We start from the raw sequence: 25,402 nt of genomic DNA on the forward strand, positions 1-25,402 counted from the left end.
ACAAAAGACTGACATTTTGTTTGTAGGAAATGCCAGTGTGAGTGAAATGATCGGAACTCCAAAGTATAAATCATAGTGTGAGTGTGTAATCTGTCAAGACTCGAACAAGTCTACATTATCAAATAATATCTAATAAAACTCATAATCGAATTACACACATGTTAGGTAGAATAGGTAGAAATTTCCTACAAATGCATGTGTGTTAAATCCACACAAAATATTTTTATACGTGCCACTTTGACTTGCGAATCGTAAAGTGCTACTTCCAGCTCTGGAATGTGTGCGGCAAATCTACTTATAGCCGGTTTACTGTTCAGCTGTCAGTTGTTGCTGTAACTTTTACAGGTTAGATAGATTTTCCAAATTTAAAAAAATGTAAATATAATTTTTACTGTATAAAAGTTAGTGAATAAATAGTGAAGTTAATTTTCTTAAAAAGGTATTTTTCTGTTCCACACGCCACAGTTCCTTTTACCTTGAACAAAAATCTCTAGGTAAGAGCTAGTCACCAAACAAAATTAGCGACAATTTATGAGAAAAGAGACAGTGATTTTTGAACTTTTAAAAATAGAATTTCCCACTTACATAGCTGTTTATTTCAAGTATTTGCATTCTTTTCCACAACTCGTAAAAATGTCAACAGAACTTCTACATATTTATTCAATTATAAATTTAAAGTCAAAAAATATTCCTTAATCCAGTTTTGGGGTGGCACAAATTATACTTTATTATATTTTTTTTACGTAATTAGAAGCACTATCTCGATGTCTAATGCAGAAACATCAAAGAAATATGATCGCCGCATATTTAGCGATAGGTATCCATTGTTGCGAAGTGCCTCCACTCCTGAAGTTGATGCCACTCTTAAATTACTCCAAAAGTAAGTTTCATTTTTACATTCCATCATCAGTTAGTAATATAAAGCATGAACAAATTGATTGTCAAGTTAAAAGCACACTCTCAAGAGTACCTATACAAGTTTTTGGTAGATTTGTGATTAAGGCCTTAGAAACAAAATTACATTGTTTTCCAACCCTAATCTAACATTTTAGAAGAAAAAAAAAAAATTTCAAATGGAATACTGTCCCCAATCCACTGGACATGCCAAAAATAAGTGAACTTTTGGGTAAAAGTGAAGATGGTGCTAAGAAGGCATTGAGATTTGAAAATCCAGGCTTTGATTGTGGTTGTTATAGTAAAAATCCTGATAATGACATTGCTGCAATGTCTGTTATAAATTTGTATAAGAGCGCTGAAAATTTGGATCAGGATATGGATACAAACAGGTAAGAATCAGCAAACATACTATAAAAGAAGAAAATTAATTTCCAATTTCTTGGTTTTAATTCCATCATCTTTAATAAATATTCTTCATTTTTTATGTGACAATATTCAGAGAGATAATTTTAAGTATATTGTTAGTAAAGCAAAAATTAAAAAAATATCCTTGTTGACAGCATTTCTGAGAAAAATGTATATTAAATACTTCTTGGTTATTCCATATTTCTTATTTTTATCATTGGTGATTGATAATACTAATAATACTATTAAGCTAAAGCTACATTTTAGTTACAGATTGTTAACAGATTTCAAATTTTTAAAATAAAAATTAATGCCTTCATAAAAAATAGGCCAACGATAATTTTTTCTTTACTCATCATCATTTTCTCCCTTTCACCAAGAAGGTAGGAAAAAGATGCTAATAAGAAACTTGTGTGGTCTTCCTCTTTACGAAAAAGTAATAAATGTCTAATTAAGTGTAGTTTATGGGGGTTAATGGGCTTCGTATCTCAAATGGCTTTTAATTCTGTCGTATAATTCCTGATAATAGGGATATTCAGTGCCAAGCACTTTATCCATTTTGTGGCGACAGTTTACTTAAATGTTTTCTTTAAATCAACTTCATACTGATGACATTTGTGATTTTTGTCAAATAATTCTTCATTTTAGCATATTTTCGCATATAGTCAAACTACACTTCAGAAATATTAATAACTTGCATAGGTACAATATTTTAGACACGACGATAGGTACGATTTTTTCATCACATTTGGTATGTATACATAAAACAATCCTCGAAATTTTATTAAATTATATCAGTTGTAATGATAGTCCAGATTTATTTTTAACACCGTATAAAACTCTGTTGTAAATGTAATTATTATTAAATGGGATCGAACACTTTCTGTCGTTTCTTTATAATCGATTTCAAAGACGAACACACATGGTAATTACATTGAAAATATCGATTTTCATTGTCATAGGTGTATTATAACTCTTTTACGTGCGTGCCTACCAATGAGACACAGATAGAATCATTTTATTATTACAAATTATTAGTAGCAAGGGAATGTAATGTGTATTTTGCTAGAAAGTAATGAAAAGAGCCCGAAGTTGGATAGTAGTGTCTTTTAGTGAGTGTCCTCTAATGCATTGTAAAAAGCGCAGTTAAGAAAATATTCACTGTGTGTTAAATTTTTATTTCTTTATTTCTTACTCGTTCCCAATTAATATAATTGTATTTTGAATATGGTAACCATAGAATGTTAAGAAGGGAGTAATTTAAAATTCGCAAAATTTTGTTGTTTGAATATTTCCTTTTTTTTATTTAAAGTAGTTAATTATTTATAAGTAAATTTACAGAGATTTTGAGCTAAAATACTATTTTCTATTAATTTTCAGAGATTTCCTACACACTGAAACTGGAAACTTGAATTTAAATCCAGACATCGTAATGAATCAAAATTCAAATAATGCTACTTCAATATCAGAACCCCCAATTGAAGAAGCAAAAAAATCCTTCAAAATGCACAATCATATCCATCCTAGTCAAAACCACAATCCTTCTTTGAATAGGTGCTGTGAATCTGATACAAAAAAGTGTCCAAGACCGACTATATTCTTCAATGATGGCAAAAGGTATGAAAAAAAGTTAAATGGCGCTGTTTCAATAAACAGTACAAAATTTGAACAAATAGAAATTTTGTGCCGTTACAATTCTAATTTTGCAGGAGATTTGTGTTACAAGTGCAACTTGGCAGCATTATGAAACGCACCAATAGTTGTGTCAATGACAGATATTCACGAAAGTTTGCACAAATTAGCGATGTTCCCAGTCATTTTTGTTTATTTACTAAAAGTTCAGTAATTACAAATTAATAATCGCTTACAAGCCATTCTTCCATTTAATTTTCTATGCATTTAATGAATAATCCCATCCGAATAATTTATTACGGGTAACTGTTTCTTGCCTGCAGGTCTATAGATTTTGTTTTGGTTTGGGATTCCTCAAGTGAAGATGCATGTTCACTTTCTGCTCAAGAAATGCGGCGCATCTTTGAAAAGAATCTGATACAAGAAGGTTTAGAGCTGGAATATGAACCTGTAGAGAATCATAAGCTATATTTTATAAAAGTAATTTTGAAATAATTGAAAGCACATGAGAAATTTCATATCTGTTTCTATAGATCCATGCTCCTAGGGAAGTACTGAGAAGATACAGTGAAATTTTAAAATTAAGAATGCCCATGAAAGAGGTAAGGCAAATTTTTCTCTCATAGTGTTGTGCTTAATTAATTTATTTTCTGTTCTATTTTTTAATGCATTTACATTTAAATTTATACTGCACTTTACACACTAGACTAAACATATTTTATTTATTCTTAGGACCTATGTAAATTACCCCAAGAATACAGACAGAATAATTTTGGTAGTTCCTACTTAACTCAAAAGGTATTTTTAGCACGACTTCGGATGCATCGCTTATACTTAAGTTATGACTGCTGACCGATCTAAGATTGTCTCACACACACAATTATCATAATTAAACCAAGAATAAGTGGCCGTTATATTGTTTGCAGCTCAAGAAGCAATGCATTCGATTGCTCTAATTGTCAGTTTTTCTTTTCATCGGGGATTGTGTTTAAATGCTTGTTTTTTCTGTTTGATTGAAGAGAAGGCTTCATAAAAATGTAAAGTTTTAGATGTACAGGGTGTTTTTCTTGCATTTTGTTTTTAAACGACTGGGAACAATGTTTTTGATATAGGCGAATTCAAAGTACCCAATTCATTTAGGCCTGTTTTTGGTATAAAATATATTCCTTTTTATATTGACAAATATGGCGTCACGTTTGTTTTTTTACAAACAGGCTTTTATTTTTTCAATTTCTTATAAAACTTATTTCTCTAAGTAGGGCTTAGTAATATGAGAGCGTTAAAGCTAGATTTCTCTGCACTTTTCACTTACCGTTTACCATATATTCATACCTCTTCATTTATTTTACACATTCTAACCGTCACAAAAGTTTGCCATACTAACAGCAATATCATGGTTTACAGTACTAATCCCTAACATTTCCAACTAATAAAGTAGTTTAGAAAATTAAAATTTCATAGATACCAGCACTCAGACAAGTATCTCGTAGAACGAATTTCCTTTTAGAGGAAGTAAATGACCGGTGGAAGAAAATAAAGGAATGGATTTTTGTAGATAAGGAAAAAATTCCTGAAAAGGCTGAACAACGGTTTACTGCCATTTATAGTAGAGATAGAGAATACCTGTAAGTTCGTACCTGCAATTTGTCTGGATATTAAATAAGAAAAAACATTCTTTTTAGATTTGATACCGAATCGTCTTGTTTCTTCACGCCAGCAATTCACTCTCGCATAATTCAGTTCATTCTAGATCGAAAGAGGTTTAGCGATAATTTTAAGAACGATTTTGCCTTTGGCATTGAAAGACTAATAGATGAAAATGTATACGAAGCGGCATACTCTTTACATGACGTGAGTTATTTTACTTATGTGCAAAGTTTACTCCAGGAATTTTTTAGGGTGATTTAACAGCAGAAGGCACAGTTCGCAATCTCCTATACACTGAATGGGCTTCACTGAAGAAATGGTACAGATATCAACCATTAGACTGTGTAAAGGAATATTTCGGGGTTAAAATAGCGCTTTATTTTGCCTGGTTGGGGTATTATACCCACATATTAATTGCTCCCGCTATTGTTGGTCTTGCCTGTTTTATTTACTCTTTATCCACTATGTACCAGAATAAACCAAGGTAACGGATAATGAGGAAAAGCTGAAATTGATATTGAAGAAGTTTTATTGTAGTAATGATATTTGTCACTTGAATTTGGAGCATAAAATGTGTCCATTGTGTGATGTTTGGTGCGATTATTGGAATCTCAACGAAACGTGTGTTCACTCTAGAATAACTTATTTATTTGATAATTCTACCACTGTGTTTTATGCTGTCTTTATGTCGTTATGGGGTAAGTTCAGGTAAACAGAGTTTTTTCGTACAGAAATATAATTTAAAGATTTAAAATAGATAAAATAATTATGAAACCAGTAAAATATTTTTACAACAATTTAAGGCCAAATTATGAACGTTATGAACTGTTAACTTTAATATCAAGCTCGTGTTCATGGAAACAAAGATTCTGACCAATACCTACGCTCTAACTCAAGCCAACATTTCCGTTGAAATAAATTTTTGCGAGTGAAATTGACGACACAATAATAATTTGGCCCTAATGCAGGGACTCATTCTACTAATTTTTCAATCGACTGCTAAACTAATAGTGTAATAATGCTTAAACCATTATCGAATTTTAGCAACTACTTTTCTGGAAATGTGGAAACGCTACTCAGCTGAAATAACTCATCGCTGGGATTTAACTGGATTTGACGTTCAGGAAGAACATCCCAGGCCGCAGTACTTAGCTAGATTGGCGCATGTTAAACGTAAATCGGTGAATGTGATTACGAATACCATGGAACCTCATGTGCCCTTTTGGAAAATAAAAGTTCCCATGACTATATTTAGTTTTTCGTGTGTTTTGTTGTTGGTAAGTATTGAATGATTTTGTTCTCATGAGTCTAATAGTTGAAGTTGTAATTTCGTCTTCATAGTTAACTCATAATATTTAGGGTAATAGTTCCTCATATAGGTACTATAATTTGATAAATTTTCTAGAAGTCTCACATGTTTTCTAGGTTTGCATGGCATTCGCCACTGTGCTTGCAGTAGTCCTATACAGAATGTCAATTCTAATTGCTTTAAAAGTCTATTCTGATAAAATGGACAACAGCTCTGCTATATTGTTTACTACTGTGACTGCTGCATCGATTAATCTAGTAGCAATCGTTATATTTAATCAAGTAAGCAATACGTTAAATAATTATAAATCAAATCCTCATTAATGGTACGTTTTTAGATATATACATGTGTTGCCCAATACCTGACAGAATTCGAATTATTACGAACTCAAACCGAATTTGACGACTCGCTCACTTTAAAAATATACCTTCTTCAATTTGTGAATTACTATGCTTCTATTTTTTATATTGCCTTCTTTAAGGGAAAATTTATTGGGTCTCCTAAGGGATATAATCGGATACTCGGTTATAGGCAAGAAGAAGTAAGTGTACTTACTGTACATAAAATTGTTCCTTACTACATCAGGCTCCAGTTTTTTCCTTTAGTTAAAAAAATAATTTCAAATGATTGAAGAACAACGCTTTTGCAAATAAAATGCCAATATAAACTTATATATACAAATGCTTAGTTTTCGAGATACAGGAAACCACACAGGAAGAACATTTATTTACAGTACAGGAAATTTCATTTATTTTATAAAATGCTACCCGTGATTCTAAGAGCTTTTGAGATTTTTTACTTAAAATTTTGACGATGTAAGTTTGCGCTACTAAACGGATCAAATGGTTAAACCTGACTACGCCTTGTATTTCCAAATACATTGTGTATATAAGTGTATACTGACAATTTTCTTTAAAATGGAGTTTATTATAAACGTCCTGTTATAAAAATTCGACCACTTTATATTGTAAAATGTTATTGCCCTTAGTGTGGACCAGGTGGGTGCCTTCTCGAATTATGCATACAACTGGCAGTCATAATGGTTGGAAAACAAGCCATGAATACAGTCCTTGAGATGATGTTTCCATTGTTTTTCAAGTGGTTGAACACGTTAAAGGTACGCTCTGATGCTAAGGTAGAACTCGATATATCAATAAAGAAACTTGATATTTGTTTCTTAGTACATTCTTTCACTGCATTACTAAAATAATTGAATTTTTATTAATGATAAGTATAACTCTTTTGCAAAGCTTGATGCATTTCGTGATTCGACGGTGGACTTTAATATACGATATTAAATCGTTTACTTGGCTTAATTTTTAGGTAAAAACTGGTATTTCAAAAGAACAATTATCATGTAAAGGATCTCGACCACAATGGGAAAAAGACTTTAAGTTAGTTGAGTGGGGTCCGAGAAGCTTATTTCCTGAATATTTAGAAATGGGTAAGTAATATTTGGAGGTTTAGGTTCTACTTCATGGGACACTATAAATGTTTATATTTTGTTTGTGAGCGTTCACTTAACATAATAGTCGCTCAAAATGACAATTATTCAGAAATTTTATCTCTAAGTTTACGAACTTCTCTCGCAATTTCTTTAATCTCACTCCCGCATGAACACTTTGAACAATTAATTTAGTTTAATTATCTTTAGATTCCCCACATTTCCTATAATTGACAGAGCATTAACTGCTCTTCAATATTTGTTCTCAGTTTTTCAACAAATATTACATACAAAAACCCATTGAAACTATTATTTTTACAGTATTGCAATATGGATTTGTGACCATATTTGTAGCAGCGTTTCCTTTGGCACCATTTTTCGCGCTTCTTAACAATATTTTAGAAATGCGACTAGATGCTAAAAAATTGCTAACAATGTACAGAAGACCAGTATCGCAAAGAGTTCGAGATATCGGGGTGTGGTATAGAATATTGGATTCCGTGGGAAAATTGTCTGTTGTCACGAACGTAAGCCACTACTTATCACTCGGAAAATTCCTATTTGAATTTAACAGGTGAATGGTTCAAAGTTAAAGTGGGATGAGTCTTTTGGTTAAAAACTTGTACAACGACAAATGTATTACAGGGCAATACGATTACAAGTTATTTTCTTCTACCATAGACTAAGATATACAAAAGAGAAATGGTGGCAAATTCCTATCTTATTGTTGTGTCCTAAATTCAGTAAGATATGCCAATGGTCGTGAACAAGAATTGAAGGGAAATATAAAAATTAAACACCAAAGAAAACATTTCACTTTCCTCCCGCGAAAAACGCTTTATTTTATTAAAATCTCTTAACAGAAAACGTAATCTGTAACGTCATTTATGTTGCTTCTATACTTATTTTATGCGTCTACTCTTGTTTGTAGCTTTAGCTTATAAAAGCTTGACATATTGTCCGTTGTAAATATGTTATAATGAAGTAGAATTTTGATTTAAGGCCATTGATTGAATTTTAGCACCACTTCCAGAATACTGTTATTTTTTAATTTTATAAATTTTCATTCAAACTATGAACTGAAATTATGAAAGCTATTTTTTCTAAGTTCAAAAATATCGTTATTATTTTCACACAACTAACGTCAAAAATGGACTTGATTCACTTTAGCTTTGACCCTGCCCAGAGTTTACTAACGGTCAGTTTTATAGGTCAAGCTTGAACTAAAGCCATTTGACACCTTGGGATAAGCGTAGGAATATTGTTGTCGGATTCATTATTTTAACTTTCAAATTTGTAATACTTGAACCTACAAAACAGACTGTAAGGGTCAATTTGGAAAACATCACTTTAGTGCCAAAAAACTTAATCGAGTTTTTTCCTAATTGACGCATGTATTTTAGATGAAAGAAATACTATATCTCTTCTCAATTTGTATCCATACTTCAATGTTACTCCTGAATGTCGTCCTGAATTTTCTTATTTTCCAGGGTTTCATTATAGCCTTTACATCAGATTTTATTCCACGTCTAGTATATAGAATATCTCTGAGCCAAGAGGGATCACTTGAGGGATATTTAAATAATTCTCTGTCTTATTTTAATACTTCCGACTTTGAAGATCACTCGAAGCTTAGAAACGGATCAGTGGAACAACTTTGTAGGTATGTTTTTATAATGATTGTTTTAACTCAAGCTTCGGCCGTGGACGTAATCTTTCACTGATTTACGCATAAATAACTATCAAGTCAGAAAACAATTTCTAGTGAAGTTTGCATAAACCTTCCGTTTATGGTACTTATTTAACTATTACAGATATCCAGATTATCGGAATCCACCTTGGAACTCAGATAAATACGAACCCACTTCTCTCTACTGGCACATATTGGCGGCGAGACTAATTTTTGTGGTCGTTTTCGAAAACCTTGTGGTGCTGGTTATGATCATAGTTAAATGGGGCATTCCAGACATGCCTGGAGAACTGCGAGACAGAATCAGACGAGAGGCCTTTATTACCAACGAAATTATCATTAAACAGGAGGCTTTACGTGCGAAAAGCAACTTACGTAAGTGAAAAAAGGGAGAAGTGGCAATTTTGTCCATATTTTTAAAGCTTTTTCTGATTTTAGTCTCGTTTTTTCTTTTGAGGCATTAAGCTATTAATATAAAGGTTTTTTCATTTTCAGAAGAAACAAGCGTAAAATCGATCGAGAAGTTGCGAAATATCAATGAAGCGCCATCTACTCCCGAACAGTGGGACAGAGTAATCAGCAAATCACTTTCGCAGAGAAAATTGGATTTGCTAAACCACGATGGTCAAATGGACGACGGTAATGACGATGAATCAAATACTCCGTGCTCAGTATAATTATTAATACTCATCACAATTTCATGTTCCTTTTTATCCTTTAATCTAGTCAACGTTATCCTATATTCAATTCTGGAATTTATGCGTTTCAGCTTGATTTAGTTTTGATTAAGCATAGAGAAGTTGTGTTTATAAACAAAAATGTTTACTATAATAGTTTATAGTGAATATTGATTAAAAAATTGATAAATGTTTCTATGGTTGTTGAAAGTTAAGAATATATTTTTGAATGAACCTCAATTTAAAGATTCAGTGCTCATCTCAATCTTAGTAGTTAACGATCTAGATTTATATAGATCTTTCAACGCCCCTTAATCAGATCTGCCATAGGTGAGTCATGGCTAAAGAGCTATGACCTGCAGTTCAGCTATATGCCCAGGTCTAGTATAAGAAAAACATATTCCATAGTCTAATGAACAAATTATGTTTATTATATTCACAAAAACAAACGATTTCCGTAAATTGGCGCTTTTCATACGTCAAAAATATATTATCATACACAAAAAATCTGAATATATCACAATAATAAGTGCAATTATTATTTTGTGAGCACAATAAAATTGATCTACATAACTCCTGCTCACAATAATTATCAATACACATTACTGCCTATTTAAGGCCTGCAAGATTCTCAAAATATACAAGAATAAATTGATAATGTCCATGTACAAATTAATGGTGGCCAATATATATTCTTCTGGGGAAAGAGTTTCCATAATCATTTTGGTGTCATAAATAATAAAGAGGCAGAACAAGAACGCTCCCCCAAACCCTATTAACAATTCAAAAATGGGAGATTGAATCAAAATCTGCAAGAATCCCCCTATGATCAGGATAATCAATCCTGCAAATAGACTGCAAAAAAGAAATCATCAACATCCTCCCTACTCAATAAAAATTGATTAAATTCTTACGCAGAATGCATTGCTGAAAAATCATGTTTGACTTGAAAAGTATATAGTGTGAGACCTCCCAATACAAGTAGAGTCAATACCAGAGCCTCCAAAACTATAGTTTTGGAGTAAAAGGTTACAATTACTCCTATTGTGTATGCCTGGACTAGTGTCTAAAATTGAAGGGAATTTAAATAGTTAATAATGCATATATATACATGTGTAGATATAGTTAAGAACTTACAAAAGCAGTCAATAAAATAAAATTGGCTGGGGATTCCTTTCTTTTTATGTGCAGGGCAATTAGGAGAATTATACTAGCAAAGAAGCTGAGCATCATCATCCAATCACTGAAAACAATGAAAGATTTTTTGTAATTGAAGCTGTATGGTGTAAAATAACTATCATGTTAAACGCTTCTAATCTCACACAACCAAGGAATTACAAATTACTTACTTAGTTTGAACAAATCCTTTGATAGGTGGGGTGAACATGAAAATAGCAGCAATAATCACAGTAAAGAAGATTTGCATAGTAAGAAGGCCATAGACCTTCCGAAGGAAAGCCAATCGGATGATTTTCGTTGCCTGAGCTACATTATTTCTGTAAGCAAAATCGTTTTCAATTCCATTTTCATCATATTTTTTCCCTCCTTGCTCCACATCTTCAGTAAGTATCAAAGGTACACTTTGAGACATTTCCTGCTGAAACTGGATGGGTTAGGTGAACCTAAGGTATTAGGGCCAAGAACACCTAATGTACGTTTTTAAAGCTTAAACAATATGGAAAGTGAAAATTGTTCAATTATTTTAGTGCTCAGGAAAGCACTGTAAACAAACGTAATGTAGTGATGTGGTGATAAACAAGGTCCCAAATAATAATAGGAAATTTCCCTTATTTTGCAAACTTATAAACTTTACCTTCAACTACAATCTGCAACAGGATTAAACAGATTAGCTTAAAAAAATTAACGTAATAAAAAATTACTTTAACTCTGGGACATTTTTCCCTTCTTGGATACGTCACGTATTTTTTTATTGCTTTTTTTGACAGAACTAACTTGATCAATCAATCATCCGATGACGAATTTCTTGTTTCTGACTACTACGGCCTTCCGACAGATAGCGCTCCAAAGTATGCTAAATGCTATTAACGTATTTAAAAACAATAAACATAACCTAACCAAAATTGAAAATATAAAAAAAAAAATTATAACAATTGTTCTCCAAAACTTCCAAATTCACATTTGGGTCAAATTCTCATCTTTCAAAACAAATCAAATAGAATGATTCTGCGGAGGATAAGCCAACAAGCAACTAAACCAAAGGATATACGAAAGGTATTATCGTGGACTATACATTCATATGGAGATCTAAAAGAACTACAGCTTATGGACACTCGAATTCCCATTATAACTGACCCAGATGATGTCCTCGTGCAAGTGAAGGCAGCATCGCTGAATCCAATAGACTCATTTATGTTAGGTAGGTGGCTAATTGATACCATTAATGCTATTTATATGAGATGACAGGAAGTGACTGAAAAGTTACCCTTGTATTTATTGTCTTCCTCTACTTGTGAGGAAGAAGCTAACAAAGAAATAAATATATTAAACTTTTTTTAATCAAATTGTTAATTCTTTGATATGTTTGCAATTAAGATTATGATTCATTTTATATTTTTTGTAGAATCTCAGATACCAAAAGCAATTTGACAACCCCAGTTACAGCATATTAAGTCTCCAAAAAATTTTTTCTGCGTAACCAGTTTTGTAACTCTTGTCCTTTTAGAAATAACTATAGTGGACATATTTTTTATAGCACATGCTAACAAAGCAGTAAACAGTTTGCTTTCATATTTTATAGATGTTGAAGCAGTCACAGACAGTTATGGAATAACTCCACCTTACCCTGCTCAAATCGAGCAGTCCATTTAAGATTCTCTAAAAATTCCTTTATCCCTAAAAAATTTCATTTCAATTTTAGGTGGCTATGGTAGGACTTCATTTCAAATGTTAAGGAACTTTGAAGTTGAATTTCCTCTAATTTTAGGCAGAGATTTTTCAGGTACATAATTATTTTCTAAAATTTTAATTTTCTGGGCAAGTTCAAATAAATAAGTATATTGATTTAGGAACTGTAATTGGGAAAGGGCATGAAGTCAAGGAACTCAACATTGGAGATGAAGTGTATGGATTTCTACCACCTTACAAACAAGGGTCATTTACCAAAGCTGTTATTGCTTCAAAACACTGTGTAAGCATCATTAACCCAGGGAGTTCCCTATACGTACATACAATACAAGATCTAGTGGAAATAACTGATAGAAATCATTAATGATTTCAAATTAATCTAATTCATCATCCCTACTTAATTAAATAATAAATCGCTGTTTGCCTCCAGTGAATGAACAGTTTGTTTTATTTTTAGCCACAAAGAGTGCATAAACTTTTTAAAATATCAGTAAATTACTTAATTGATTATATGATGATGATAATAGAAAATTGACTATAAATAAATTTTTACTGAAGGTAGTTTTCACAACTACTGGTTTTTTGTTTAATACTATTTTCTAATACGCACAGGGTCGATGATATTTATTTAGTGTTTTATCATTTAAACGGATTTGGGACACCCTGTACACTGTATGGTATACATAGAGACAATAAACTGATGAGTACTTATTCATTACCCACAGTATGATTTTGTTCCAGGTGCTATCTAAACCAAAGAATTTGAATTACGCAGAGAGTGCCGCAGTTGCATATGCAACAATGACTGCCTGGAGTGGACTATTCATTTTTGCAAATATGATCAACAGACCAAATAAAGGCTTGAGGGTTTTAGTGCTAGGTGGGTCTGGTGGTGTAGGAACTGCAGCCATCCAACTATTGAAATCGCAGGGATGTGTGGTAGGTATTTTATTAAAATTTCATGCTGAATTTCTCAAAATCTGAAGGAGATATTAAAACTTAAATATAGTATAGCTCCTGGACTCGATTTTAAAGTCTTTAATCAATGAAGGTATTGTAAACAATAGTCTCTATGGTATCCAGACACTCAATTGAAAGAAAATTTCACATAATTATAAATTTTCATTTAGGTTTACACTACATGTTCAAAAGATGCCATTCCATTGGTAACTTCACTTAATCCCGATGTTATATTTGATAGAGGAGACCCTGATTTCGAAAAAAACGTGCAATTAGAAGGAAAGTAAGTGATGGGATATTGTTTTCTTTTAGTTCTTTGTTTTTCTTTTTTTGTTACTACAAGCTAGGAGCAGAGATAAAAATGGTATCAAAGGTGAGGGTAATATGTTTTGAGATCAGCTCAGGTTCAGTTTATATTATGTAAGCTTATATTACAGTTCTTTGAATTATCTATTATTAGAAGTTTTCAGTTATTGAAATATGGGGAACTAGTGTTAATTTACAATTGCTTTAAGTTAATGTTCTCCTTGAAGATACAACATCATACTGGATGCTGCCAAAGTCGGAATTGATAACATCCCCAACAGTTGGCAATACGAGTCATATGTCACATTGAATTCACCCTTGTTAGTGAATAACGATAAAGATGGTTTAGTCGGAGGATTAATAAAAAGCGCTGGAAATTTGGTAGCTGCGAATGCTTCTCGGATATGCTCGGGGAAAACTGTTCGATGGGGCTACGTACTTCCTTCAAATAGTGGATTTAAATTTATTCACGAATTGATATGTCAAGGAAAAGTGAGAGTTATGAAATTAGTAGTAGTTGAATTTTTAAGCTTGGCAATTTATGTTTAGATACGGCCAATTATTCAACAGCAATTTGGTTTCAAGGACTTGCCGTTAGCTATGGAGACTCTTCAAAAAGGCCATGCCAGAGGCAAAATTGTCTTGGCTGAGTGTTAAGCTTATTTTGTCATCGTTCGTAAGCGATACAGTTTTGTGATAATTTTAATAACTTGTAGGTTTCAAAAATCCACTCTCCCTCTTGTTCGGAATTAGAAATATTACTTGAACGAAAAAAATTAATTTTGTAACATATATTTAATAATAAAATCATTCATTTGCAAATACAGTCGAATCTCCATAACTCGAATTTTAAGGGACCGCAAAATAACTTCAACTTAAGAGATTTCGAATTAAAGAGAAAAGAGTGGATAATAAAATAAATAATATTTATTGCATTACACATACAAATATTTAATTAAAAAAAATATATTACATATTGTACTAAATAAAACATGTAAATCTATACATATGTATGTTATTATACGTTATGTGATCACTTTTTAAAGTAATCGGTTATTAACTTTTGATGTACTGTGTTCTTCTCACAATCTAACTCATAAAATTTCTTTAGTTTATCAAGTAAAAGAAATATATCGTCTGTCGTGTTTTCATTCATGTTAAAAAAAAGTTGGAGTGTTTCAAATGCATTTGACATTTCGTGAAGGGAAGGTTTTTTCCTGGGAATATCATCACTGTCGCTTTCATCGGATATTTCTTGATGCTCAGCCTGGTTACTAATACTAGCCACAATTTCTTCATCTGTAGCAATCTCGCTAGTAATAGATTGTCATTAACATTTATAAACTCATCCATGGATGTCAGGTGATCTACGTTGCATAATTCTACACATCTATTAAACATATCTTTAATATTCGAAGTCATTTGTTGTTCCTGGATTATTTTTTCCCTTACTTGTGCTAATGGAATTTCATCCTCTTGGTCATAAAAGTTGTGAATGCTAAAACCAGCTTTTCTAAAACAATTGTGAATTGTTGTCTGGGTGACATTCACATTCTACACGTTGGCCACAATAGTAATGCAATCGAGAAGATCAATCTTAGGAATGGAAGAATGACTTTCAAAACTGTCCAAAATTTTTTTCAAAATCCTCTGTCTATAATGGAGCTTGAAACAATTTATGATGCCTTGATCGAGAGGCTGTAATTTGGAAGTCATGTTCGGTGGAAAGAAAGTTAACTTGATGGCTCTTAATTTGTGATTTAGCTGAGGATGCGCCGGACAGTTATCAATAATTAGTGAAACTTTTCAGTTTTGATGTAAAAAATTTGTGTCCAATTTCAAAAGCCACGATTCGAACAGATCGGCAGTCATCCATGCTACTTTTATAGGTAAGTGGTAAGCTTGTCACACCTCGAAAACATCGTGGTTTGGCACTTTTCCTTATTAATACAATTTTTAATTTCTCAGTACCAGTCATATTTGCGGCTAGCAAACAGGTAACCCTTTCCTTACTTAGTTTGCCTCCATAACACTTTTCGTTTTTGAAGGACAACGTTTTATCTGGTAAGCATTTAAAAAATAATCCAGTTTCGTTTGCGTTAAAGACGTCTTTCTCAGCATATAGAGCTAAAAGAGCTGGCAAAGTTTCTTGGATCCAGGTATTACAATGCGCTTCATCAATAGCTGCACTTTCACCGCAAATCTTTTTCTGCATTATACCATATCTAAAATTTAAAAAAAGTACATAAACATTAAACAAAAATGAACCTATAGAGGTATAACTTACCTTTTTTTAAATTTTTCAAGCCATCTTGAACTTGCTTTAAAACTTTTATCTCCTAATTGTTGTGCAAAATTTAAAGCTTTTTGTTGTAAAACTGGGCCTGATATGGGTAAATTCTGTTTTCTACCGGCTTCAAACCATTTTACTAAAGCAGTATTAACAGTTTTTCTAGGCCTATTTCGCTTGAAACTAGCTTGGTCTTTAATTTCGGCACCAAATTGTAAAATGGACGATTTATTTTTAATAATAGTAGACAACGTACTTTGCGGTATTTCATACTCTTTATCAATATTTTTTTTGAATTCCACTTTCCACTTTTTTTTAAATTTCTATTTTTTTTTCAATCGTTAGATTTTTAAGTTTCCGCGGCGGCGACATTTTCCCGACACTAAATGGCACGTATACGAGTTAACTGTATGTTGAACATAGGCTTTTAAATTTAATAAATTAAAAACTAACGACAAAAATGAGATGTCTGTTCACAAAGGAAACTGAATCAGTTCTGCCTCTTTTTAGAGAGCCGATTCGTTATCAAGAAAAAATATATAATATCCGGGTACATAATCAATGGCGAATATCCTATTCAGCTTTTTCTATATCTACCGAGATGTGTGGACGTTGGCATAACATACGTATTAACTAAAATCACAAATAAATCGGTAGATACCCAAAAGCCAGTATTACCTTCTGTTAAAGCGAAATTCGATGAACTATCATTGAACGTTAACGACCACATCACGTTTATTGCTCGATTGCTAGGCTTCGAGTTACAGAGAGTTTCTAGTTAGGGAAATTCGAGTTAAAGAAATTAAAATACATGGAAATTAGACAAAACGTACAGGGGACAATAGTAAATTTCGAGTTATAGAGGTTCGAGTTATGGAGGTTCGACTGTATTTTTATTTACACGACCAAAAATTAACCTTCTATAGAGTAGTACAAGCGGTCACATTAAAGTTAATAGCACAAACTATGCAATAAGACGGGTCGGGTGATTGTACTAGTTTGACTTTCTAAGCGCAATTTCTTTCGGATATCGAGGATGAAATTTGAATTTTGTCAGAACGGCACACAGAACAAGTAATAAACAATTTAAAAACTCAAGGTCTACTATCTGGAATAAATGATTTATATTATTTAAAAACGGACTGACGTAGCTAAGGAAATAATATTTTGTTTTGTTATGATGAATTTTAAGTTTCTATATGTATCTAATTTCTTTTGTTTTAATGGAGTTTAGAAATTTAAATACAATAAAGTCCATTGTCCGTTATGTAGTTCGAGGTTAAAAAAGGTTCACCAAGATGGTCAGAAGAATCTTTAAATTGAATGTACAAAAAATTAAATATTCTGGAAGAGCTTTGTTCGAAATTTTTCATTGTAAAATCTAACAAAACGGAATTTAAGATTTATCTTCTACCGCATCATGCTTTCATTTCATTTCGCTCTTTTTAATTTTTCACCCGTACTTATTGTAAATTCTAAGAAAAGTGACCTCCACCAAGTTATCCAGAAACAACTTACATTACTAAAGAACATACATACATATTAAAGTGACTTGAATTCTACACTGTAATACTTGTCTGCATATAATTCAATTAAACTTATTTGAAATATCTGCCATGGATCATTGTGAAACACACTCAAAGAACTCCATATTAATAGTCTCGTATAAGTATTTCTCCTTCAGGAATATGTCCACATCCTAATACAATTTAGCCACCATTTCTTGCGTGATATTTTCATTCTCAATAACTCTCAACAGCTTCCTCTTTTTGTTTAAGTCCCTTAAAGCTTCATGGCATTGCTCCAGCAGTACCCCTTTACACTTATTAGAGTTCATCATTTTCCAAATCGTGTCAAACTTTCTCTGACAGATTTTCTTAAGGTTTGTATGATTCTTCACCACCGCCACTGCTACAAGATCGAGAAAACTGGAAATCTTATCACTGCGAAATTCCTCATGTTTTTTCGTAGCCCTCCTCCTACTTCTATTTGCCTTGAGTCTTATTTCTTGAAATTTGATCTTCAGAGTTTCTTCAATTTTGTTAATTTCAGCATAATCTTCCAAGTACAGCATGATGCTGTTGGTCAAACAATTATCAGTCTTCTGAATGTCTTCCAAGGTATTTATTTTCAAAATAACAGGCTTCAGTTGAGTATTATTAGATTTTGCTAAATCCAGAGACATGTTTAATAAAGCGATTTGTTTTGGAATTTCTTTACTCAATAAGGGGTTGCAGTAGAAAATCAACTTGAAGATGATTATCGACGGTTGTGGGAAATTTTTGAAGTAATATTGTTACTTGTTGTTGTACTTTGAATGATAACAATTTTTTGCGATTCGTTATTAATGCTTGAATTTAAATGCGATGGCCTCCATACTTCCATGGCCAATGTTTGGGAAGGTTGGCAGCTGTTTCTGATCAATGGGGATTTTTGTTTCATAAACCACTTAAAACCAAACAGACGCGGTCGCATTGATGTGATATATGTATATAGTTACTGACATCATGTCCATTTTTTGGTCTTTTTTGATCTGAGCATAATTCAAAAGCATCTTTTTAGAGGTCTTAAGATTTTAACACGAATTGAGATTGTTGAAACTGCTATTTTTAAAGCTTAAAATGCGCTCATGGTTACTTAAAATATTCAGTCACCAATCTGTCCAAAATCAAAATTTTATTTTGATATATTATTATCTGGCTGCACGCCAGTGGTGCGCCCTGTTCACTGTTTGCCCGGTTTTCGCATTTCATGTTCATCCTTGGTCCAAAAGGAAACTTTCAATTTTCTCATCCTCATTCTTCATCGATCTGAATCTGAATCGAGTTTGCAGGAATCGATATTACTACTAGGTGGGCTGTTATACCCCACACCCGAAAATATCCCATTTGGCACCTATTCCCACCCCATTTTCCCCTTTACCCCAGGTACCTACCTAGTCCCCAATCAGCGTCAAAAACACACCGCACTAATATTTTCGTCTCACCCAAACCGTTGGAAAAACTTTTAAGCAAAGGCATCAAAAACCTTCTCAAATCCCCAGATACCTACCTGGGGAAAATTACAGAAATTTATTTCGAAATTTTGTTTTATTTCCCCAAAAAAGTTATTTTGCACAACATATGACGAGTTGGAGGAAGACGTTTAGGTGCATCTTTTTATTAGAAAATCGTTTCTCTAATGTAGGCAACTGAATGTAACGATTCACGCCAAGCGGGAACTTGGTTGAGCATAGCTCAACGATTTCTTCGAAATCCTGCGAAAACACACGAGAAAAAACGTTCCGTTTTTATTCTGCGATTCACAATTGAAATCGAAAACTTATAAATAAATTTCATTTTGCAAACTCGATTCGACCTTGGATGCCGGGACAGTTTTCCTTCGTGTATCTTCGTTTACGTGCTTTTCAAATTGGTGCCACAAAATGCTGTCCACCGACGTGGATTTTGATCACCACTTGTACAATGTATTTTAAATAGCAGGGACAGAAAAAGGGTCCCCTTTAGCTGTCTCGGCTTTGTTCGGTCTTTTATGACTTAATTGTATTTATATTGAAAATATTAAAACATCAAACACTTCATTGTTTTGTTTTTTTTGCATTTGTAAACAACATGAGCACTAGTAGCAAACATGTGACTGTTTTTAGAATCGATAATGTCTAATAAGTTGACAGCTTATTCATATATAGAAAAAATGTTTTATGTTGATTAAAACCTTCAAATTAAATAAAATCCTTTATTGGAGTTCAAATACAATGTACAGTATACCATATACATATGTGTTAGTAGTTATTTAAATTCCACTTTGATATTAACAATTGTTTATTTAATTTAAGTAAGGAACGATAGATTTATTAAGAATTGATTCAGATATTTCAATAATCAACTGATTATAATGTTTTTACTATCCTGCCATTTCGTTGAACATAAGAACAAAATATGATTAATTTGTACAGTAATAAATAATAGACAATATAAACTGACAATAAATTATGCACTAATTTTAACAATTATTAATTCGCTTTTAAAAAATCGACTTTGTTGTTTCACTAACGTAAAACAAGTGTCTGAAACATCCCTCTGCATATCCTAGTCCAGATGCCACGCATCAGCATCCACTTATGTATGTTATCGCCAGACGATACGATCCAGACGAACTATTCTAACACATATACAGGGTGTCCCGAAAATCAATGTCAAAAATGGTATAACGAGATTATTTAGGTCAAAACATTAAGATTTAGGTCAAAAGTTATTTGAAAAAAGTTTCTCGTTTAGATGTTATTGGCGGTCAAAATTCTTAAAAAAAAACATACTTTTTGCTATATCTTGAGAATGCTGCAATGGATTTTAATGAAGCCCATTGTGCATTTATTCATTACTACAGGGATTATTTTCATGTAATATTCGTGTCTTCGCAGTGGTAAATTCGTAGCCATCTTTGTACAAAAATTATCAGAACTTTTCATTGGGTAGTTGCATCGTATCGTTTTTTTTTCTGATGATACATTAGCCCTTTCTCCAACTTTTCTATCAATTGGAAATTTCTCGTACGGTTAACATTTCACGTCGAAAAAAATTTTTTTTTCCCATACAGAACACCAACTTGCCACTCTTTCAATAATTATCGACGCTTGTCGATATGAACGCTGACGTCACTTATGGAAAATGTCATAATAATTAATCAAGAGGCTGAATTCATAAAAAATAATTTTAATGAACTATAAAAAACGATAAATATGAATAATTCAATAATTAAAAAAATCATAGCAGATGTTGAAAGTGACCCAAAAGAAACGTCAAAAAATTTTGATTCATTTTTATAACATTTTCCATAAGTGACGTCAGCGTTCACATTGACAAGCGTCGATAATTATGAAGGAATGGCAAGTTCGTGTTCTGTATGAGAAAAGAAAATAATTTTTTTCGACGTGAAATATTAAGCATACGAGAAATTTCCAAGGGATAAAAAAATGGGGAAAGGGCTAATGTATCATTAGAAAAGAAAACGATTCGATGCAGTTACCCAATGAAAAGTTTTGATAATTTTTGTACGAAGATGGCTACGAATTTACCACTTTCACACTGCGAAGACATAAATGTTACATGAAAATAATTCCTGTATTAGTGAATAAATGCACAATGGGATTCATTAAAATCCATTGAAGCATTCTCGCGATATGACAAAAAGTATGTTTTTTTTTTCAAGAACTTTGACCGCCAATAGCATCTAAGTGAGAAACTTTTTTCAAATAACTTGTGACCTAAATCTTAATGTTTTGACCTAAATAATCTTGTGATACTATTTTTAACATTGATTTTCGGGACACCCTGTATATGTATGTGTAGTATTGATTGGAATGCAGTTCATTGTTATTCTTGAGCAAGTGGGCTTGGTTCCCCGGACGATACTCCCGAATCATTGTTGCTGAAAAATAAGTAACAGTTTGTACAAAAGAATTTGAATTTTAATATACAGTTTTCCTCAGAAAGAATAACCGTTCAAGATACAGAAGGCTGGTACCAAAAAGATAGGTAATTTTTTCTGAGGGCTTACAAAAATGGTAACTGTTTTGTATCTTATACAATAGTTATAATCTCATAGTACATATTTTACCTGTCAGCTCTGATGCTGCGCCGAAAGTTATTCTTCGAATCACTGCACCCAAATTTTATCATATAATATGCATCTATTGGGATACTTAGCTCTATCTTAATAGTAGTTAGGTTAACATCAACAACATCATCAATATCCTGTATAGGTATGTGCGTAGAGCCATGTCCATCCCTTCCAGGTGTTATTTTCACTTCAATACCTCTTTCTCCATTCGTGGTGGTTATTCTTCCCTCATATTCGACACGATGTTGATATTTTATCAGCACTTGATAATTTCTGGCCGCCATATTCATTCTAAACTTCTTTCGATGTGTATTCATTCTTATATGTTAAAGTGATAATTTTTTAGATGATAAGAAATAAATAAAAACTTAACCTTCAATTCAATAGAGAATAAGCAGAAAACAGAAAACAATATTACATTAATGTTTCCCGCGATCTCCGCAAGAGAGCTTAATACCTTCTTTCACAGATGGCGATCGCTGTTTAAATTTGTAAAATTTGTATGGATTTAATATAAATTTTATTTTTAAAAGATTAATCTCTTTTAAAAATCACATCTTTATAGGTAAATTAATTAAGAATACAGCATTTAAAATTTTTCAATCTCCCTTTTATTGTACATATCTGATGTTTAGTTACATAGGAGCACATTTATGGTTTGGTTTTTAAATTTATAATTATTTCCTCAACTTGTTTTTTGGTTAAATTACCATTTTTATATTTATCATTTAAATTGGATATAAATTTGTCAGGTGCCTGTTCATTTTCTGTTATTGCATTACACAATTGAGATTCATGTTTCGCAGATTGATGATTATTATCTGACTGTTTCAATTGCCTCAATTGCTCACTTTGTTCACTTTTCGTTGTCTCTTTGTTATTGTGAATTACAGTATCATTATAATCACATTGTGTTTGCCCTTGAGTACGAGGTCGTACCGACCTCCTAGAATGCGAAGCATCCATATTAGTATTAATACGCATTTGTTGCATTTGAGTAGTAACGTTTTCAAGTTCCTCTTTCAACTTAGTTACAGGATCTTTTAGTCCATGTTTATTCATCATGTATTCATATAACGGTTTAATTTGATAATAAATTCGTAACACATTCGCTCTAGAAGTGTTATACTTATGTCCTATTTCTGTTATAGAACACTTTTCGTACTCGACTAGTTCGTAAATTTCTAATTTTTGTTCAGAATTAATTTTAATATTGTATTTTTTTAACATTGTTTTAAAAGTTGCGTTTTCAAACTCTAATCCTTTATCTGTATGAAGCAGATTTGGCGGTTTATGATTTACACGCATCGCTGCGTTTATAATTCTTTCGAAAGCTTTAGTAACTTTTACACCACTTTTCTTCTTTAAAGGTTCAAACCATGCAAACTTGGAAAATATGTCAATCATATTGAGTATATATTTAAACTTATCGTTTTCTTTTTATAATTAACCATTATTACTAGATCAGTGGCTCAAACATCGTTAATTCCTAACGTTATAATTTTTCGTGTAGGAAAATTTTTACGAACTCGGTTGTGCAATTCCTTAGCTTCTTCTTTGGGCACGGAAACCGAAGGAAGCCGTGGTGGAAAGAAATATTTGTTATTATTAAAGTCCAGCACACTAATTCTACCACATATAAAACTAAAGACTTAGATAATGAAAAAATTATTGGTTCGTTTTATAATTACGAGTTACAACCAACAAAATTTTGAGAAAAAAATATTTTATTAAATAAAATATCATGAATGAAAATTAATTAAATGACATTACAGCTTCGGCACCATTCGAACAAATATTTTGTATTGTGAATCATTTCATCAAAATCTTTACTCAAAAATTCTATTTCCGGAATTCAACTCTACCAATTACAATATGAATCAATACCAGTACCTTGATGGCGAAAGAAAGGATAGAGATCGTATGAAAAAAAATATCGTAAAATATCGGCAGGAACTTTTGGTATAGAATGTGTAATTACACTTTCAAAAGTTATGATTGCATCTTTTGCAATTCCAATTCTAATTCCATTCAGTGTACCAATTTCTGTTGGATTAACAACATTTATGGTAGTTTTGTGAAGTTCTAGTGGAATAATAACGAAAAAAATTAATAAGCATGCTGCAATTGGGTTGTTGGCAAAAAGTAAACTTGATTCAATAGAAAAAAATTCTATAAGGCAATTAGAGACGGAAAAATCACTGATGAAGAGTTCAATGATATTGAACAAGGAATAAAAAATTATGGAAAAATGAAGACATTAATCTTAAACGAATACAATAAGAATAAAAAGGAACCAGCAGAAATTAGTAAAGATATTAAAATGGTATTAATTCAGAAAGGGAAGACAATCGGAAAAACAGAAACATTGGAAAGTTTTAGAAAAGAATTAACTAAATAGATTCAAAGACGCTTCACCATTTTTTAAGAAATTTAAATATCTCTTAAAAAATAATATTTAAAATATCTTTACATAAATAAATAACAATATGAGTAAACAAATGTTTTTAGAATATTCTCAAGATGTGATTAGAGCTGAATATAAAAATGTACATCCTGTTTCAATGTTAAATGTGAATAGCGTAAACAAGAAAACTTTATTTCAAATCGGTACCGGTGATAATTTCTGTACTTCTGATTTCCAGTACTGTATCACTGGACTGTATAAACATCAGAACGATACTAAAAATTATGGTCTAAATTCAAATGTTAAACTAGTTGACAATTTTGTTGACCAGTTGTTGGCTTTTTTCTCATGTCGAAGTAAAGAAACATAATAAACTGTTAAACGAGGTAGAGTTCCCCGGAATTGTAGGAAAAGGAGCTGTATCGTTTTCTGGTGCTGAAATTGCGGATGAAAATTTAAAAAATGTAATTACTACGAACGGATATCTTTTAAATTCAGGTTTTATCTCGAGATTCTGTGGTGGAGGAAATTTTTCAGCTGGCAAATTGGGGGTTTTAGGTTTGGAATTTTTTTCGGACGTGAATATTCCTATCTATAAAGGTAATTTTGAAATAACATTTACGAGAAATAATAACAACGAAGAGTTATACAGGTGGAAAAGTAAAAAAGCCGATGGTACACTACCTCATCCAGGAAAAATTATATCGTAATTACGGAATTTTTACTAAGAGTACCAATTCTAGAGTATGATGATAACCCTAAAGTTGAAATTATCAATCAATTGACTACAGGTCCCTACCAATACGTATTTAAAAGTTGGCAATAGCATAAAAATGTATCAGGAAAAACACTGTATTTAGATATCACGCACATTTATAGGAATATAGATAATCCGGTGTTTACATTCGTAGCTTTCCAAATAGATAGGACTAACGATCAATTAAAAAATAACAACTTATTTGATAATGCAAATTTAAAAAAATCTTTATTTTGAAATTAACGGCAAACGTTATTCGGAAGAATTTCTCGACTTAGATTTTGAAAATGAAAAATACGCTATTGCTTAAGATGTGTATAGTAATAATTTCAAAAAAGTCTTTGGACTTGGTAATACAGTTCCTCTGTACACACCTGTTTCATTCAACGATAGCCATACAATTTACTGTGTAGATTTGTCTTGCCACCTATCAATATTTCTGATTTCAAAAACAAAATTTTTCTTCATGTGGATTTTAATAAAACTGTCACTGCTCC

At 32.0% G+C, this 25,402-nt stretch overlaps 5 protein-coding genes across 9 annotated transcripts; 2 read left to right on the forward strand and 3 right to left on the reverse strand.

Moving 5' to 3' along the window:
- Positions 1-362: 362 nt before the first annotated feature.
- Positions 363-9,811, forward strand: subdued (anoctamin 1). 3 transcript variants are annotated; one of them, XM_066397875.1, is made up of 20 exons: positions 363-494; positions 752-880; positions 1,053-1,286; positions 2,683-2,919; positions 3,258-3,414; positions 3,468-3,536; positions 3,667-3,732; positions 4,396-4,559; positions 4,617-4,785; positions 4,833-5,065; positions 5,119-5,279; positions 5,626-5,858; positions 6,007-6,171; positions 6,228-6,431; positions 6,879-7,007; positions 7,214-7,334; positions 7,656-7,861; positions 8,825-8,997; positions 9,149-9,399; positions 9,520-9,811. In XM_066397875.1, exons 2-20 carry the CDS (start codon positions 765-767, stop codon positions 9,699-9,701), a joined length of 3,270 nt encoding a protein of 1,089 aa, XP_066253972.1. In that variant the 5' UTR covers positions 363-494; positions 752-764; the 3' UTR covers positions 9,702-9,811. The 3 variants fall into 3 exon arrangements, with proteins under 3 accessions (XP_066253972.1, XP_066253973.1, XP_066253974.1); XM_066397876.1 differs by lacking the exon at positions 3,667-3,732; XM_066397877.1 differs by lacking the exons at positions 363-494; positions 752-880; positions 1,053-1,286 and having other exon boundaries at positions 2,685-2,919; positions 9,520-9,810.
- A 298-nt stretch (positions 9,812-10,109) lies between these two features.
- On the reverse strand, positions 10,110-11,644 carry LOC136413981 (protein lifeguard 4-like). Of its 2 annotated transcripts, XM_066397756.1 has the most exons (5): positions 11,515-11,644; positions 11,051-11,304; positions 10,839-10,944; positions 10,616-10,767; positions 10,110-10,556 (listed from the first exon to the last, which is right to left on the reverse strand). In XM_066397756.1, the coding sequence occupies exons 2-5, from the start codon at positions 11,290-11,292 to the stop codon at positions 10,304-10,306; spliced, it is 753 nt and encodes a 250-aa protein (XP_066253853.1). In that variant the 5' UTR covers positions 11,293-11,304; positions 11,515-11,644; the 3' UTR covers positions 10,110-10,303. The 2 variants fall into 2 exon arrangements, with proteins under 2 accessions (XP_066253853.1, XP_066253852.1); XM_066397755.1 differs by lacking the exon at positions 11,515-11,644 and having other exon boundaries at positions 11,051-11,386.
- Positions 11,645-11,817: 173 nt separating this feature from the next.
- On the forward strand, positions 11,818-14,770 carry LOC136413980 (reticulon-4-interacting protein 1 homolog, mitochondrial-like). Its single transcript, XM_066397754.1, has 7 exons — positions 11,818-12,078; positions 12,580-12,660; positions 12,728-12,849; positions 13,308-13,505; positions 13,697-13,809; positions 14,060-14,324; positions 14,382-14,770. The coding sequence occupies exons 1-7, from the start codon at positions 11,880-11,882 to the stop codon at positions 14,487-14,489; spliced, it is 1,086 nt and encodes a 361-aa protein (XP_066253851.1). The 5' UTR covers positions 11,818-11,879; the 3' UTR covers positions 14,490-14,770.
- On the reverse strand, positions 14,693-17,141 carry LOC136413983 (tigger transposable element-derived protein 4-like). Of its 2 annotated transcripts, XR_010752507.1 has the most exons (3): positions 16,120-17,141; positions 15,285-16,057; positions 14,693-15,222 (listed from the first exon to the last, which is right to left on the reverse strand). XR_010752507.1 is itself a non-coding variant. In XM_066397757.1 (2 exons), exon 2 carries the CDS (start codon positions 16,045-16,047, stop codon positions 15,619-15,621), a length of 429 nt encoding a protein of 142 aa, XP_066253854.1. In that variant the 5' UTR covers positions 16,048-16,057; positions 16,120-17,141; the 3' UTR covers positions 14,693-15,618. The 2 variants fall into 2 exon arrangements, 1 of the variants encoding a protein (XP_066253854.1); XM_066397757.1 differs by having other exon boundaries at positions 14,693-16,057.
- Positions 17,142-19,861: 2,720 nt separating this feature from the next.
- Positions 19,862-22,112, reverse strand: LOC136414001 (uncharacterized). The gene is made up of 2 exons (XM_066397782.1): positions 21,739-22,112; positions 19,862-21,549 (listed from the first exon to the last, which is right to left on the reverse strand). Exons 1-2 carry the CDS (start codon positions 22,056-22,058, stop codon positions 21,495-21,497), a joined length of 375 nt encoding a protein of 124 aa, XP_066253879.1. The 5' UTR covers positions 22,059-22,112; the 3' UTR covers positions 19,862-21,494.
- Between the last annotated feature and the right edge of the window lie 3,290 nt (positions 22,113-25,402).

Source organism: Euwallacea similis, chromosome 16 (genome assembly GCF_039881205.1).
Source record: "Euwallacea similis isolate ESF13 chromosome 16, ESF131.1, whole genome shotgun sequence".
In the NCBI taxonomy this organism is placed as follows: Eukaryota; Metazoa; Arthropoda; class Insecta; order Coleoptera; family Curculionidae; genus Euwallacea; species Euwallacea similis.